Source organism: Carassius gibelio, chromosome B25 (genome assembly GCF_023724105.1).
Source record: "Carassius gibelio isolate Cgi1373 ecotype wild population from Czech Republic chromosome B25, carGib1.2-hapl.c, whole genome shotgun sequence".
Classification (NCBI taxonomy): Eukaryota; Metazoa; Chordata; class Actinopteri; order Cypriniformes; family Cyprinidae; genus Carassius; species Carassius gibelio.
This window is the reverse complement of record NC_068420.1, coordinates 9,135,523-9,151,520: the sequence shown is the minus strand read 5'-3', so window position 1 is coordinate 9,151,520 and position 15,998 is coordinate 9,135,523. Positions and strand designations below refer to the sequence as shown.

Genomic DNA, 15,998 nt, shown 5'->3' with positions numbered 1-15,998 from the left:
TGTTTCTCAGCCTTCAGAGACTGTAGCATTTTAAAAGGAGCCATTTACAAAACAGTCGTAAGTGCATTAAGTCATCACGCAGGACGAAATGACTTTGTGGCTGACTGGAAACAAACAGGTGCTCTTTCAGATTCATTTAGCGTCGCTTTCAAGCGAGGAAGTAAATTGCTGCGGGGAAGTCCAGCCTAATCCTGTTTTTTTTTTTTTTTTTTTCTTGCAGCAATTTACATGTATTTGAACCCGAATCAGCTTCGGTCTGGTCCGTTGTGTCATTTTCACTGAGACCGAGTAAACATCTGCGGCAGAGCGGTGGGGGTAAAAACGGCCTAATTAGGATGAAGTCCATGTCCTGTATTCCCAGCTGCTCGCTATGTTTAGACAGACGACGTCTAGCGTGGGTAACCTCTTCTCCTCTTCTCCTCTTCTCCTGAGAGGGCCCTCTCACAACTCAACCTGTGAGGTGAACACAACAAAACAGTTGGCGTAATAAGACAATTAGCCAGCGCAATTTGTAACTTTCCTAATTGCACCGCAAGCTGAAAGCGCTTCCAACGCACCCGTCACCTGCTAATTGTGAACCTATCACTCACTAGAAAATGGAGAATAGGAAATGGAGAAAACAAAAGGTCTTTCTCTCTCTCCATCTTAGTCTCAAGCTCTCTCTCTCTCATCGTCTTTTTCTGTCCTGATTAAAGGAATGCTTTTTAATTAGTTTGGAAGTAATGCATGTGTTCGCCATCCTTTGTCTTAATCTCCACCGGTGCCTTTTTGAAGAAAAAAAAAAAAAAAACCTTTTGCGACGGAGACTCGTACAATCGAGTGTGCTGAAATATTTACCATCGTCATTGGAGGCCTGCCACAACGTGCAATTGCCGCGGCAGCCCTAAATGAAATTGTCCCTAATATGTTTCTGCTGATTAGAGCCTCGGTTTTGACGAAGAACGGGGTGATTGCCAGCTAATACAAAAAGCTATCCTTGAGTGCTATGTTTTTTGTTTTTTTTTCTTGGAGAATTGGCCATTCTGCTGGGGAAAAATCGTAGAATGAATCGTATCTTGAGGCAGTAAGTATTGATGATGGACGGTGGCTTATCCAAAACTCCTGTTTGGAGTAAATAGCAGATGCTGTCGTGGTCGGCCATATGGAGCTCGCTTCCTCGCAGCAGACAGAGAGCTGGGGATGTAAGCAGGTGGAAGGTACATAGATTAAAGACATGCTCAGGCTGCCTTACATCACTATGAGTTGCACTTCGCTAGCCATGGGTAAATCTGCTCAGTTTGATGTTTCTATTCATATTGAACATGGTTCATCGACTTGTGTGGAACATACATGCAACGTTACTTGTAAATGAACGCGCAATGTGTTGCTCCTAAAAAATTTGGAAATTGCATTGCATTGGCCCTTACTCAAAAACTACGAAAAATGAATTTCTTCGTACGTTGTTTGCAACTGTTTTTATTGATATATTTACTTAATTAACATATTCAAAGTGGTTATTTTTACTTTGAAACGTTTGTCTTCCTGATCTCGTTTGTGTGCAACCACTAATACCCTGTATGAGTTTAAAATATACTGAATAAACGTAACGTACCATTAACAGTACACTAAAAAACAAAACAAGTGCCCTTGGAAAGCTTTTCATTTCTCATGGTGACCCGCTATATGTTGTTCTATCGATCAAATTTCTTCATAACATCCAGCGATTATCTGGACATCAAAGTCAGACAGAAGATGATCATCTCCAGATTATCACCTGTCGTGGTAGTATTTATTAGGGTCTTTGAGGTTGCATTCTTCTCTCAAGGGCAGAGCGGCAGTAAAGCTCAGCAGGGACTTGAACCGGCAGCAGACTGGTTGCTGCTCCATTAGTCTGCCCAGTGGACCAAGCGTGACTTCATTCATCTCTGTATCAGAGGCTAATCCACCTGATCTCCTGTGTTTAGATCATTTCATAATGCAGCTCCCGATGGGCACTCACACACAGTTTCTGATGTAAAACGTTGCAGATGTGTGTGTGTGTGTGTGTTTGTGTGTGTGTTTTGTGTAAAGCTACACATTACAGACGTACGTTTGAGCAGCCCGGTTAAATGAACTGCATTCAGAGATCACAGCAGCTATCTAGGATAAAAGTGATGAAAGTTCATGAACGCTGGAAAACAAATTACATCAAAGGGTTGCCTGTTTTGTCTGTGTGTATTGTTTTGCTAGGTTATGTTACCTTGTCTTACCTTTTATAATGTAAACACAATGTATGATACATATAATGTATGATACATTTACCTTAAATTTGATACATTAAGGACTTTTTTTTTTTACTTGATTTGGAATATAAATAAATTCAAATACATATTATTTACTAACATTTTAAATTAATAACAACATTTAAGATAAATGTTTTACTTGACTGAAATAATACATTTAAGGTGCATTAATAATAATAACAACAACAAATATGACTTATTAGGATTATTATTATTAATAATAAATATTAACTATTAATGTTGTTGTTGTTGTAGTTACAATTTCAATTAATATTGTTAAATATTCTTCTTACAAATGAACAAATTTCTATGTGAAAAGAATGTGATTGTTATTATTATTAATCATACAGTTATTATTATATGAATCATGGACAATAAGACCTCTAAATAAGTTCAATTTTTATTTCATATTGTTTCTTTTGGTTTATTTTCTTTCTTTCTTTTTCTTCACTCTGTATGTCACACGTCACTTTTTGGTGCGATGTTCCTTCAACTTACCTGATCAGCCTGAGTGACAGCATTCCGACTCATGAAATTCACAAGTTCCTCCATCTCTGTTTTGCTGCACTGCCCGCAGGAAGAATGTCACACAATCCGCTCAATCAATCTCTCTCTCTCTCTCTCTTCCCCTCCAGATGTACAGCACATTAAACGCAGAGACATCGTGCTCAAGAGGGAACTGGGCGAAGGAGCCTTTGGGAAGGTGTTCCTGGCAGAGTGCTACAACCTAAGCCCCTCTAAGGACAAGATGCTCGTGGCTGTCAAGGTAAGAGATGATCCCTCCATTCCAGCAGGGCCGAAGCGCTCTCCAGTTACACAGGACTCGTTCCAAAGGTCAGGGCCCTTTTTTCCAGCCCCCCTCAAATGACATATAAAGTTGATCCCCCTGTGCCCACCGGAGAGGGCTTTCTTTCGGGGAATGATCGCTAGACGTCGTGGTGGAGGATTTGTTGACTAAGATCAATGATGGAAAGAGCTCTGCTGTGCTCTGAGGAGAGATCAGCTACAGTAGCGTTTAATATTTGCCATTGATATAAGGTTTGGGAGGGTATTAAGATATTGCAGTGCTGTGGTTTAGTCTTCATGACATAGAAAGAGAGGAATGAGTCACCGGCGTGGGCAGACGGTTCCTGGATAATGCTTTAACATGGTTTACCACATGGGACTGTTCACCAAGGTCAAGGAACTCAGCATCCAGTGAGCTCGAGGTGCTCTATTGAAGACGGTCTCTAGATCAATGCTGATGTATGAGTGTGTCAGTTTGTCTGTCAGTTTAGAAATGTCAAGGTTTCAAGGTTTGACCGAGGCTGACATGTTGAGGTATGAAGACAAACATATACTATTTAGTTGTGAATATACAAAAGTAAAAAAAAAGTAAAGAATTTTGTATTAAATTATTAGTGATAAATTATATGATTAATAAATATTAACTAAGAAATAATATTATAAAACTTAAATAATAATATAATTAAATATTAGTAAATCTGTTTTTAATGGAAGCCCGTTTCGGCCAAAGGATATCTTCCCTTTTTTTGCTATTCCATAGTGGAAAAAAAAAAAAAAAGTTCGAATTGCAAGGTGTAAACTGTGAATTCTGGGAAAAATGTCTGAATTAAGAAAACGATGCAAATTGTAAGACGTTAACTCAGAATTCAAGGGAAAAAAAGGTCTGAATCGCGAAAATGGACCAAATTGCGAGAGACGTAAACTCTGAATTCAATGAAATAAAAAAGGTCCTAATTGCGAGGTATGAACTTAGAATTCAGGTAAAAAAAAGTCTGAATTTCGAGAAATCAACTCAGAATTCAGGGGGAAATGTCCGAATTGTGAGGTATAAACTCCGAATTCTCGGAAAAATGTCAGAATTGCAATATGTAAATTCAGAATTCAGGGAAAAGTGTCAGAATTGTGAGGTGTAATCTCAGAATTGAGCGAAAAAATATCAGATTCGCAAGGTGTAAACTCGGAATTTCGAGAAAGAAAGAATTTACATTTCGCAATTCCGACTTTTTATTTTATTTATAACCCTACATTTGAGTTATAGATAGCTGGTCATAATGTTACCAGCACCCAGATCCCCCATGGGTTCCTCTTTTTCATCATTTTTGAGATGATGTTGGCTATCATGTCGTGGAGCTTTTGTTTAGGTCAGCTGGAGAAATAAATCTGGCGCAATAACACTGTCTTCCAGTGACGGTTTATCATCCCTCAAAGCATATTATTCTGGAGGCGCTGTGATCAAGAATGATGGTGCTGAAGTGTTCATTCTGAATCCTGTGATGGTGTCAGAAGATGATTCTCATGTGCAGAAGAACACAAGCAGCCACATGCCCTGTTTGAAACCCATTGGAAGAAAATCATGAATAAGTTCTCTAATATCAATTTTTTTTGTCTTTTTCTTTTTCTTTTACACAGCAGTAATATTACATCGAGAGCAAGTGTCCTGCTTCTCAGATTTTTCTCCTAAGAAATAAATGGTTAAAAATAGGTTTCTCTAAGAGAAACTGTTCTGTTCTTGGAGGAATCTAATGAGAAATGAGCTTGAGCTACAGTCCATTTAATTTCATAGCTCTATACATATACTGCCTTTCAACAATGGTGTCATTTTCATCTATTTTTATTTCACCTAAGGAACTGTAGTTGCAACATCTGGTCTGAGGCACAGTTGACACTTAAAGGAAACCTAAATGTGTCTCCTTAGCTTTGAATGAGCAATCTCCGAGCAATAAAACGTTCCTCTGGGAAGCTGCTTGGCTTGGTCGGCTTCATGGAGCTCCATCACTGCAGCTGTTGTTTGAAAGCCGTCCAGCTCAAAATCAGAGAGGTCAGGTTTTGCCTTGTATTTTGGCCAAAGAGCTGCCAGTGTCTCTCTCGTACTTTTGCTCTCCCCCATCTCCACCTGATGCCCAAGACCTCCAGACCCTTATTACGAGTGACAGCCCCCCAGGTGGTGCTGGATTCGTCCCCTCTGCTCTCTCCAGCCTGTGCAGGTGGCCAATTTTGCAACACAAGGGTAATAAAGCATTATTTATAGGGATAGATACCTCGCCATCTGCGAATTGGTTCCCTCATCCATCTCCAACGCATGTACCTTTTTGCAATTCCTGATATGGATTAACCCACGGTAGATGTAATTAAAATTAAACTGCGAGCTCTGAGGGCGAAACACAATTATAACATAATTGAAGGAGCGATTCCTCGCAAACACACCATGATGCAAGGCTGGCTGTGAGAGGGACTGGGAAACCAATTGACATATCACGGCCAAGGCCGCAAAGGGGGGTATTTTTCTGTGAATGACGGGATATAAGATGACAAAAAGATGGATGTGTACAGGCAACTATTAAATCTTTCAGAAAAGACAAAGACAGGCACGAACAAACCCGAGACGCCATGCTGGTCATTTGTGGATCTTCTTTGGCGCCCCAAGGTTTAGTCCATAAATATGTGCATTTAAAATTCTGAAAAATATATAAACTGTTATGAAAAAATATGTTACATGAATAATTGAATGCACTTTGGATGTCTGCAATATTTGTGCAGTAATGGCATTAACGTACTATGTTTTCATGAATTCAAATATGTGTCAACGTTTTAAGGTTTCACAGATGCTGACATTTATAATTGGTTGTGAATTAAATAAAAAATTATAATTACAATTAAATAAATGGCTATCTTTGTATGTATGCATTTTTTTTACACGAGGAAACAAAATAATTTACAATTTTATTATATTATATTGCACATGATATTAATAAGGAAATAATATTAAACATATGAAATATTACAATTTTATCAAATTAATAAAAAAATAATTAAATATTAGTAAATCCAGCTTATGTGTGTGTGTGTGTGTGTGTATGTATATATATATATATATATATATATATATATATATATATATATATATATTAATTGCATGATTTGAAGCACTTTGGATGTTTACAACATACTGCATGTGCAATAATGTTGTTTTTAAAACTCATTTACATTTTGATTATGCATTTAAATATATTGTCAAAAATAGCTCTGCATGCTCCATTGCTTTGTGGCATATTGTATATCGATTCATAAACCATTAGAGACGGAACCGTTTAGATCCAGATTAGTTGGAGTGGTTAGTCTCATTAACCTGATTAATTGTTCACTTGAATTATTTATTACAGACTGACTCATTTAAGCGCCCTTAATTAATTTACTTGTACTGTGAGTTTCAAAAAACAACAGCAAACGCACATTTAATTCCTGGATATACACAATATATTCAATCATATAAATATTTTGTTTTGAAAAACAGATTTATATGTAACTTTCCCCCACAATGCTTTAGTTTCTGGGTGTTTTTGGAGTTATTAGACAATTAACTGGCCGTCTTATGTGTTTGCGCAGACCCTGAAGGATCCCACCCTTGCGGCGAGGAAAGACTTCCAGCGGGAGGCCGAGCTCCTGACCAACCTTCAGCATGATCACATAGTGAAGTTCTACGGTGTCTGTGTAGATGGAGATCCGCTTATCATGGTCTTTGAGTACATGAAACACGGAGACCTCAACAAGTTCCTCAGGTTCGTGGGTGTTAAAATGCAGTAATCTTTGTGCTTTGCTTGTCTAATGATTGGAGATATGAAGGGAATTGGTTATAATTGACTGAGGTCATAGACCAAGTAGAACATAATTATGGAACCCAGAATTTCTCAACCAGAGGTTCATGATGGAATTGTAGTGGGGCTGCAAACCGAATAGGAATTGTTAGGGCTGCAAAGGGGCGGAAAATTTTCAGTAAATTACCGGAAACATTCAAAAAAAAAAAAATGCAACCCTTAATTATGATAATGATAGAAATGCCCATTTCATTTTAAAATATATACATTTTCTATTAAATAATCTAAATGTAACAAAATATAAGACATTTTATATGGCTAGTTAATGCTTAACATGTACATGAATCATAATTATTTTATCATTATCACCATCTTCAGTGAATGTATTTTAGGAATGTATTAAAGCATTTTTATTTTACCAAAAAAAAGTTAGTTAATTATATGGGTAGTTTTAGTTGTATAACGTTTTACTGCATGATAATTTCTTAAATGTATATCTAAAACACATCTACTATATGTATAAACTATATATAACACAATTATTCAAAAGTTTAAAGTAATACAGTAAGTTTACATACTCCTGCAATTGACATGATCCTTCTATTTTGTTGGAATTTATTAGCATTTTGCATATTCTGCCAAAAATGAGCAGAAATGTATACATTGCTAATAATTACTATAAAAAAAAATCAGTATCTTCTATAGCTACTGCATTAGAAAGCTCTGCATTCGCTTTCTTGTTGTGATGTAAAATCCAGCGTTGTGATGTCAGCAGGTTCGTTCTGACTGTGATTGATAGGTTACAACCTTCCACAGAGGTATTGAACAAGCAATAGGAAGTGGGTACAAAGGTGTACATGGTTTCAGACAGAGCCCTGTCGAAAGAGCAGAAATTACATTCTCTTTCCAGCCAGCAGGATAGGGGGATAACAGGCGATACATTCGTGACAGGGCAGAGGAACTGGCAGGGATGCAAATCGAATCATACAGTATACGTTTCCTTTGAAGAAGAAAGTAATGCATTGGTAACTTTAATGTGCATTGCACTGACATATGTAAATGGCAGCATTAGCTCATTCTAATTTCATTTTGATTTGTTTTGTTAAGTATTCATGAAAGTTTTCTGACTTCAATCTTATCTAATGCAATCATTTTAAAGTGTGTTGAAAGCGTCCAAATATTTAAGAGGACTGAAGTGGCGTTATTTTATACTCTCAGAGCTCATGGTCCAGATGCAATGATCCTGGTTGACGGACAGCCGCTGCAGACCAATGGGGAACTGGGTTTGTCTCAGATGCTGCACATAGCCAGTCAGATCGCATCAGGGATGGTCTACCTGGGGTCTCAGCACTTTGTGCACCGTGACCTGGCCACACGCAACTGCCTGGTGGGCAACGGGCTGCTGGTGAAAATCGGAGACTTTGGAATGTCAAGAGACATCTACAGCACTGACTACTACCGGGTAAGAGGTTTTTTTTTCTTCTTCTTTTTTTTTTTTAAATGCTTGAGCAAAATACACTACCAGTCCAAAGTTAATTTAGTAGGAATAATTAATTATTATTTTTGTATTTTTTATTTATTTTTATTTTTTTAAGGAGTCTCCTATATACAGTATCTCACGAAGGTTGCATTTAAAAATGCAGTAAAACTGTAATAGTGTGAATATTGGTACAATTTAAAATAGCTATTTTATAATTTATTGTATTTAAAAATACAGCCATTGCTTCAGTCTTCAGTTTAAAATAGGACAGTATTCCTACCTGTTGAATGGTTGAAAGGTATAAAATGGTATAAAAAAAAAAAAAAGTATTTTCAAAACACAAATTAACCCTCTGTCCCCTGTGGATCCATAATTACATGCATAATTGCTCATTTTAATGATTTTTAAAAACTTGTAATATTGATATATCCAGCTTCTTAGCACTTTGAAGGACCTTAATCAAATTATTTACATCATTAGCTTAGTCAAACCAAGTGTTAATAACAAGGTAAAAAAAAAAAAAACCCACATATTTGCTAATTCAAGTTCATTTCAGAGTGTTAAAGATAATAGCATAAATACGAACATATGTAGCCCGTTAAACATTTGACCAACATCTAAATCATACACAAAGCTCAGAATACAAGCTTTAATGAGCTGTGACCATTTATTGAGTATTTTAAAAATACATTTAAGATGTTAAAAGCTCAAGTTATGTATGCAAGTTTTAAATCCATGAGGATTCACAACCATATAAGATTTAAATTAAATGATTATAGCCCCCACTTTTATCTACAGTTCTAATTCATTCAAGCTGGGTTGCTCAATTATATGCTTCAGATCCATTTGCACTTCTACAGAAGATCCTCAATCAGAATCTTGTCTTTTCTTGATGCAGACAGAGGCCTCTCTGTAGATTTGGCCTCGATGACGGAGGGCTTAATTTGCAAGCTTGGGGCCCTAAATGAATTAAAATGTATGTCTTCACTTAGCGCTCAACAAGAGGATGAATGAGGTGACACTGAATTTACAGAGCTCCTCTGTTGCTCGACTAGATTAAATTGATTTGAATATGATCTGTTCGGAATGTGACTCTCATTTTTAAGGCACTGAAGTTAAATGAGAATTTTTCTCACTGTCAAATTTCAAGGAATAATTAAAGAGTCAAACATACAGCAAAAGGCTCAATTAGCACATATTCAGATGTTATTGGTATATATTGGTATGTATGTATGTATGTGTATATATATATATATATATATATATATATATATATATATATATATATATATATATATATATATATATATAATTAATAATAAGAATTATTATTAATATTATTATTTTAAGAGCATTAAAATAAACATTATTTTATAAAATAATATTTTATATTATATTATTCATTTTTTAATTGTATATATTTTATTACTTTTATTATTATTATTATTATTATTATTTAATAATAAGTATAATAATAATATATTACATAACAAATATATAATTTTGATTTGTTTATTGATATTGCTTTTTGTTTTGCAAGATTATTATTATTATTATTATTATTATTATTATTATTATTGTTAATATTTACTGTACATACTATATTATTATGATATGTGTTTATATTTATTATAGTCTTTTTTAACAAAAAAATAATAATAATTTATAATCTTGGACATTTTGGAACTGATTGTAAGCAATAAAAGATTTTGAATACTGTGGAGAAAAACAAAAAACTCGTTTGATCAAAAAGCAGAATTGTTTACCGACTTATGCCTCCAAAACACACTTCTAAATGCAGATCCTTCAGTAGACACAGGTTGTTGCAGTGCCCGGAGCATCAGTTCTGATTGAGAATTAAGGAAATATGTTACATTAGCAGTAAATGTCAAATAGACCATTGCATTTCTTCTCACTTTATATATTCTGTGGCTTACTTTCTCTTAATGGCACTGTGAAATGGCAGATTGGACTCTGCAGAACAAAAGAGACTGCAATTAACCAACAGGAAGTGACCTGACCATCACATTTTTGCACAGGCAAACCTAAATGCAGCTGTGAGGCAATTTGCATTGATGCATAAAGATGAGCAGCATAAGATATATTATTGCTTTGTTTTTTTTTTATTCTTATTATTTTCTAGCATTATCAGAAATAGCATTGAGAAAGCTATTTATATGCCTAGGTAGAGCATTTCAAATCAGTGACTCTGCTGTTAATTTGCTGTCTATGTAGGAAGCAGCTCACTAGGTTTCAGAAACAGAGCTTTTATCATTATTCTGTGATTTTTGCATGAACACAAACCTGATTCGCAGGTCTGTCTTAGCTTCCAACTGCAATAGGCACCTACGCCTCACATCTCAGAGCAGATATAAGCCAAAATGGCATCCAACAGCACATCTTCTCTGACACCGATGGCATTCTGACGTGTTCATTCTCCAGAAAGAGCCTCTACAAGGTGGTCTCCTGGGAATGAATGCAGTCGGTTAGCCCAGAGTCAGTATTCATCAACAGCCTGGCTTCCTCATCCATGTAATGATTGTGGCATATAATCTCACTTGCAGAAGGTGGAGAAGCTACGGTCGATTTGGAGTCGCTCAGGTTGTCTTTGTCAGAGTAAATCTGTGCTGAAGGCCATGATGTAGGAACCAAACACCTCAATTCCCTGCCAGCAAGACCTGGCAGAGCAAAGTTGAGCTACCTTGCTACAAATTCATTCAAATGTCTAGAGCTAGCAGGTTCTTCTATGTGGTTAAAGTACTGGAATACTCCATTAATTGAAACGAGTAATAAATATATATCTATTAATGAAACCTGCTCAAAATTCAATCCGCATATGTCTTATTTCTCAAGTCTTTTTAACTTCTGACAAGCACTCGTTTAATGACATCATCTCTCGTCAGCTGTTCATTGAAACAAACATGCTATTGATTTTAATATGCATTAATTACCGCTGTGTGATTCCCGTCCTCCTCGTCTCCGATTTCTCCCCCCTCCAGACACTAATTGTGTTGCCTTTCATCGGTGCCCTTTCAGATTGCGTTGGCATTTTTGTCACCACCCTGCCAGCTCTCATTCCGATCTCAACGAAGCCCCGCAGACTGATTTACATGCACCTGCAGTCTCGTCGTTCCACCTCGGAAAAGATGGCGGGAAGCAATCCAGGAGAAGCTATTCAGATGAATAGAAGTTCAATCATTGCAATCGATTCAATTTCCCAAACACTCGAGCACAAATATATTCACTAAACAAAAACACTGAATATGTCTGTGTTCAGATTAGCATACTAACATACTACTATTGCTGCCATATAGCACACACTGTGGCCTAACAAACATAGCCTGTTTCTTTTGGTTTTAAAATATAGGAGTGTGTGTGGACATTAGGAGTGGCTAAAGCAGTTGGTTCTGAAAGTTCAGAATTGCGCTTAAAGAACTCTTTACCATCCGCCTACTTACCATCTCCTACTTCCACTGCAAATAATGTTTCAAGTCAATCTCTTTATGTTGTCTTAAATATTCAACATGCTGTCACTCCCAACTGTTCACATATTGACACTTGGTCAGGACCCCTTTGGCGTCGCATTTTGATGCACCTAACCCCACCCCTACCCTAAACCAACCTACTTCTGAATGACATGAAACACATAACAGGCAAAATATAAGTGCAGTCACGGGTATTTATCGCAAAAACTGACCAAACAATCAAGCAGTAAAAAAGCATTACAAACAAGTCGTGTTGCAAACCAAGTCTATGATGTTTTCATGTGAAGAAGAGAGTAAAAGGTTTTAATTACTGAAAATGATCCCGCGCCATTAACATGCTCACATCACCTCATTCAAAAAGATACTCCCATAGAATGACGCAATCAGTCACTGCACAAACAAAGCTGACGTAAGGCTTTTAATTTGTGCATAGAGCACAGATAACCGCACACAGGACTGAGACGGTGAATGCATCTAGTCCTTTCACAAGCAAGGTTTCTAAAAACAATGGAGGAGCATGCATTTCGAAAAGTGATGGTGACGGTGTGACGGTGTACCCTGTGTATTAAAAAGTGATGCCAAGGGTTCCTGACCTAGCTTCAATATGTGACAAGTTGGGAGTGACAATGTGTTGAAATATTTGTATGTAAATGCATATTTCAATAAACATGCTGGTATCACTTTAGTATAGGGACCAATTCTCACTATTGTGGTTTAATAACATATTGGCTGCTTATTAGTACTTATAAAGCACATATTCATATTCTGTATGACCAAATTCTACATCATAATTCCTACCCAATATCTAAATCTTTCTAACTGTTACTAGTCTGCTAATGTAAACTATTAATATGCAGCGAAATAAGAGTTTGAGGCAAATGTTGTAGCTATTGGTTTCGTAAAGGCAAGAATTTGACCTTAAAATAAAGTGTGGCCAACAAGTCTTACATCTCTGATTAACATATTTTAATCAGTGGTTTAAATCAGTAAATCGTTTTTTTAATTTGATTGTCATTTGAAAAGGTTCATGGAATTGTAGTTCTTTCCCTCATTATAGCCATAAACACAGCATACAGTCGTCTGACTTTTTGTTCGTATTTCAGAATTTTTTGCTTCAAATTAAATTTAAATTAAATTTTTTATGGTTTGTATGCAAGTAGTATGCAGTGTCTTATTCCACTCAATGCCTGAAAAAAAGTAGTAGTCTGTTATTGTGATATATTGTTCTAGCTAATCAAACAAGCCAGTTAACCAGTCTTAAACAGTTAACGCTAAGCTAATAAACTAAGCTCTTGGCTTTCCAATCAAAGCCTAATTGAAAACACAAAGGAAGATAAATGTTTCATTTGACACTTTTAATTCTCTGACATGTAATTTAAAAGAAATTACTGTATCATGTTTTCATGAATAATGAGCTATTTTATCATCAGAATGGGGGAGAGGATCTTACACATCAGCAGCTAGCTGGTAGCATTGCAGCTAATGTATGTTAGCATCTTGTTTGACTGTTTCAAGCTCTCCAAACATTATTCTGTCTCTCTCCTCTCTATCTTGGTCTATTACCGGTGATCATACCTTCATTACCTTCATCCATGACTGACTTTTCTTGGCAAGGATGTTGTGCGCTAACACTAAAGTGGGCCGAGTTAGCCAGGCGAGGAGCTCAGTATGGCCATAGGGAGCAGTTCCTGCCCATGCATGGGGAGCGCTAGCAGCGGCCCAGTAGTACCCTGAACTCCATCTCACGGAACAAGAGGAGTGTTGTTTGACCGCAGCAGGACTGGCATATTGCTTACACCTCCTAAAGGGCAGAGGCGGGAGGGAAAGAGCGAGCCAGAGAGGGGAGGGATATTTGCCACACATCACTGGAGCCTGTGGGACAGCTTCCTCCTCTGTGAGAAACTGGCTGCGAATGAGAATCACAGAAGCGTAGCTGATTAACATACAGTACACAGCCTTATCGTTCCCTACATTAAAGACATTACGGCGGGGGGAAAAATAAACTTTCCAGACCTTTAATTATAGTACATCTCAATGCCTTTATGGTTTCCTAATCGTGACTTTCATATTTTTGCAGTCATTATTCCGAGTCATTTGCAGTTTGTACATTTAAACGAGAGTGGATGCACAACCACAGTTATTTTTTGTTGCTTATTTGAAAAACAGTGATTTATTCATCGTCAAAAATCGAAAACAGTCACATTTTCACATTTGAATTCTTAAATCGTCGTCACTGTGCTCTGTGCTTAGAGACACGTCCTGTTGCCAAGGATATACTCTTGCCAAAGCATTGTGGGACGTGAGCCAATAAACATTTTACCATAATCTCATTAAGAGTTCTTTTTCTTCGTACTATTTTCTACCTAAATTAATTTCTGGTAAAAATGAAAGCATAATGCGCTTACTATAAAGCACAAGCAGGCATTCTGAGGATGTACAGTATGCCGCAGGCTGCTTTGTATTCCGGCGCGCAGTCGATAGCCTGACCCCCATGTGAGCAAACCACTAATGAGCCTTGTAATTAATACGCAGTCACCACTTACGAGTTGAAAGCCGCAATAACCACGCAGCCGCCATTGAAACATCACTCTCAGTTGTCCTGGCACGGCTGTAATTAACACAACCCAACAGACATGAAGACGAAATGGATTCTAAACCAATCCAGTCCGGTGTCAGCCCAGGGCAGAGATGATTAATGTCTCATTGTTTTAATCGATTAATATCTCGCTTAACATGGGGAAGGCCTGGAGGGAGACTTTATTTATGGCTTTTGATGATTTGGAGCTGTCAAAAACCTTTAATGGATATATTTGTTTTCCCTTTCTCCGTCTTTCCTGGTTTCTCAGTTTTATGGTTCCAGGCTTGACAAATCTTGTGAATCATATTGGTTATTTTTTATGGCAAAAGGGCTTGATCTATTTGCCAGCTTCTAAAAAACTGAAATTAGGATTTAAGGCCCTTTTTCACACCAAAAAACGATAAGTATACAGATAACTATAATGATCTAATTTAGGGTTGCGCTTTATTTTGCAGTTCTGTTACTCATGTACATGCGATGTACTTATTATAGTGATTAAAATAACTGGGTACTAACTAAGGCTGGGTATCGATTCAGATGTCCTGTTTTGATTCGATTTTTGTGTATTTGTGTATTCATGTCATCATATAGTGTTAAGGCATAGGCTGAAAACACCGCAAGCGTCGTCCGTGTGCTGTGCCATCCGCCAGTCATTCATTGATTGCGGAAATCATGGCACCTTATGCGATGTGATAAGATTCACATTAATCAGTTCTTGTTTTAAATGGGTGTTGAAATAAATACCAGAAAAGAATGATTCGCAGCTTTTGAGAATCAATTTTGAATCAACATCATTTTAAAAAACTATTTTTTTTTGCCCAGCCCTAGTAATAATCCTGAAACTACCCCTAAACCTGACCCTAGTACCCCAATCTAGTTACCTTATATTACCAGTACTTTCATACTTACTAGTGTGACAGAGCTTTAATAAATTAGAAAATGCTATGAAAAATCAAGAAAATTATGGAAAGTGGACAATTTTTTTAAATGCCTCTAGGCGACTTTTAATTACTTTTCTCCACAAATACGAGTACATACAAATAGGGATTTTAACTCCTTATTTTATTGTGGAGTGTGGCTTGGTTTTGGGTTTGAGTTTGTGAAGGTGACTAGTCCTTGATTATCAAAATTTGGTGCCCCGACAGGTGGGAGGACACACAATGCTGCCCATTCGCTGGATGCCACCAGAAAGCATCATGTACAGGAAGTTCACGACGGAGAGTGATGTGTGGAGCTTTGGCGTCATCCTCTGGGAGATCTTCACCTATGGCAAGCAACCATGGTTTCAGCTGGCAAATAATGAGGTATGCTCATTTTATCGGTTTCCATAAAGAAAAAACAATCAAGAAATCTTCTTTTTTTAGCTGTTTGCTAGCCCTCTGGCTAGCTTTGGTCACGCGTTATTAGTTAACCACAAGCGCTCGATGACTGGCGTAGGTGAAAGCAAGTTGTAAAGACTCATTGCTTTGATGTAATTATTTAACAAAAGCGTAATGGCTACAGAACGTCTTTACTGGACTAAAAACTGGATCTGGAATCCTACAGTCCTGACAATTATGCAGCAATATGAGACAAACTCAGAGCTAATTTTAGCGT

The 15,998-nt window shown here is 37.0% G+C and overlaps 1 protein-coding gene across 4 annotated transcripts in view; it reads left to right on the top strand.

Annotated features, from left to right (window-relative positions):
* Positions 1 to 15,998, top strand: part of LOC128014143 (NT-3 growth factor receptor) — a 238,740-nt gene that overhangs the window by 211,193 nt on the left and 11,549 nt on the right. For all 4 annotated transcript variants that reach the window (XM_052597476.1, XM_052597475.1, XM_052597474.1 and 1 more), the window contains 4 exons: positions 2,897 to 3,027; positions 6,651 to 6,823; positions 8,078 to 8,321; positions 15,548 to 15,706. In XM_052597476.1, the coding sequence (XP_052453436.1) occupies positions 2,897 to 3,027; positions 6,651 to 6,823; positions 8,078 to 8,321; positions 15,548 to 15,706 (707 nt within the window). The remainder of the gene's footprint in view (positions 1 to 2,896; positions 3,028 to 6,650; positions 6,824 to 8,077; positions 8,322 to 15,547; positions 15,707 to 15,998) is intronic.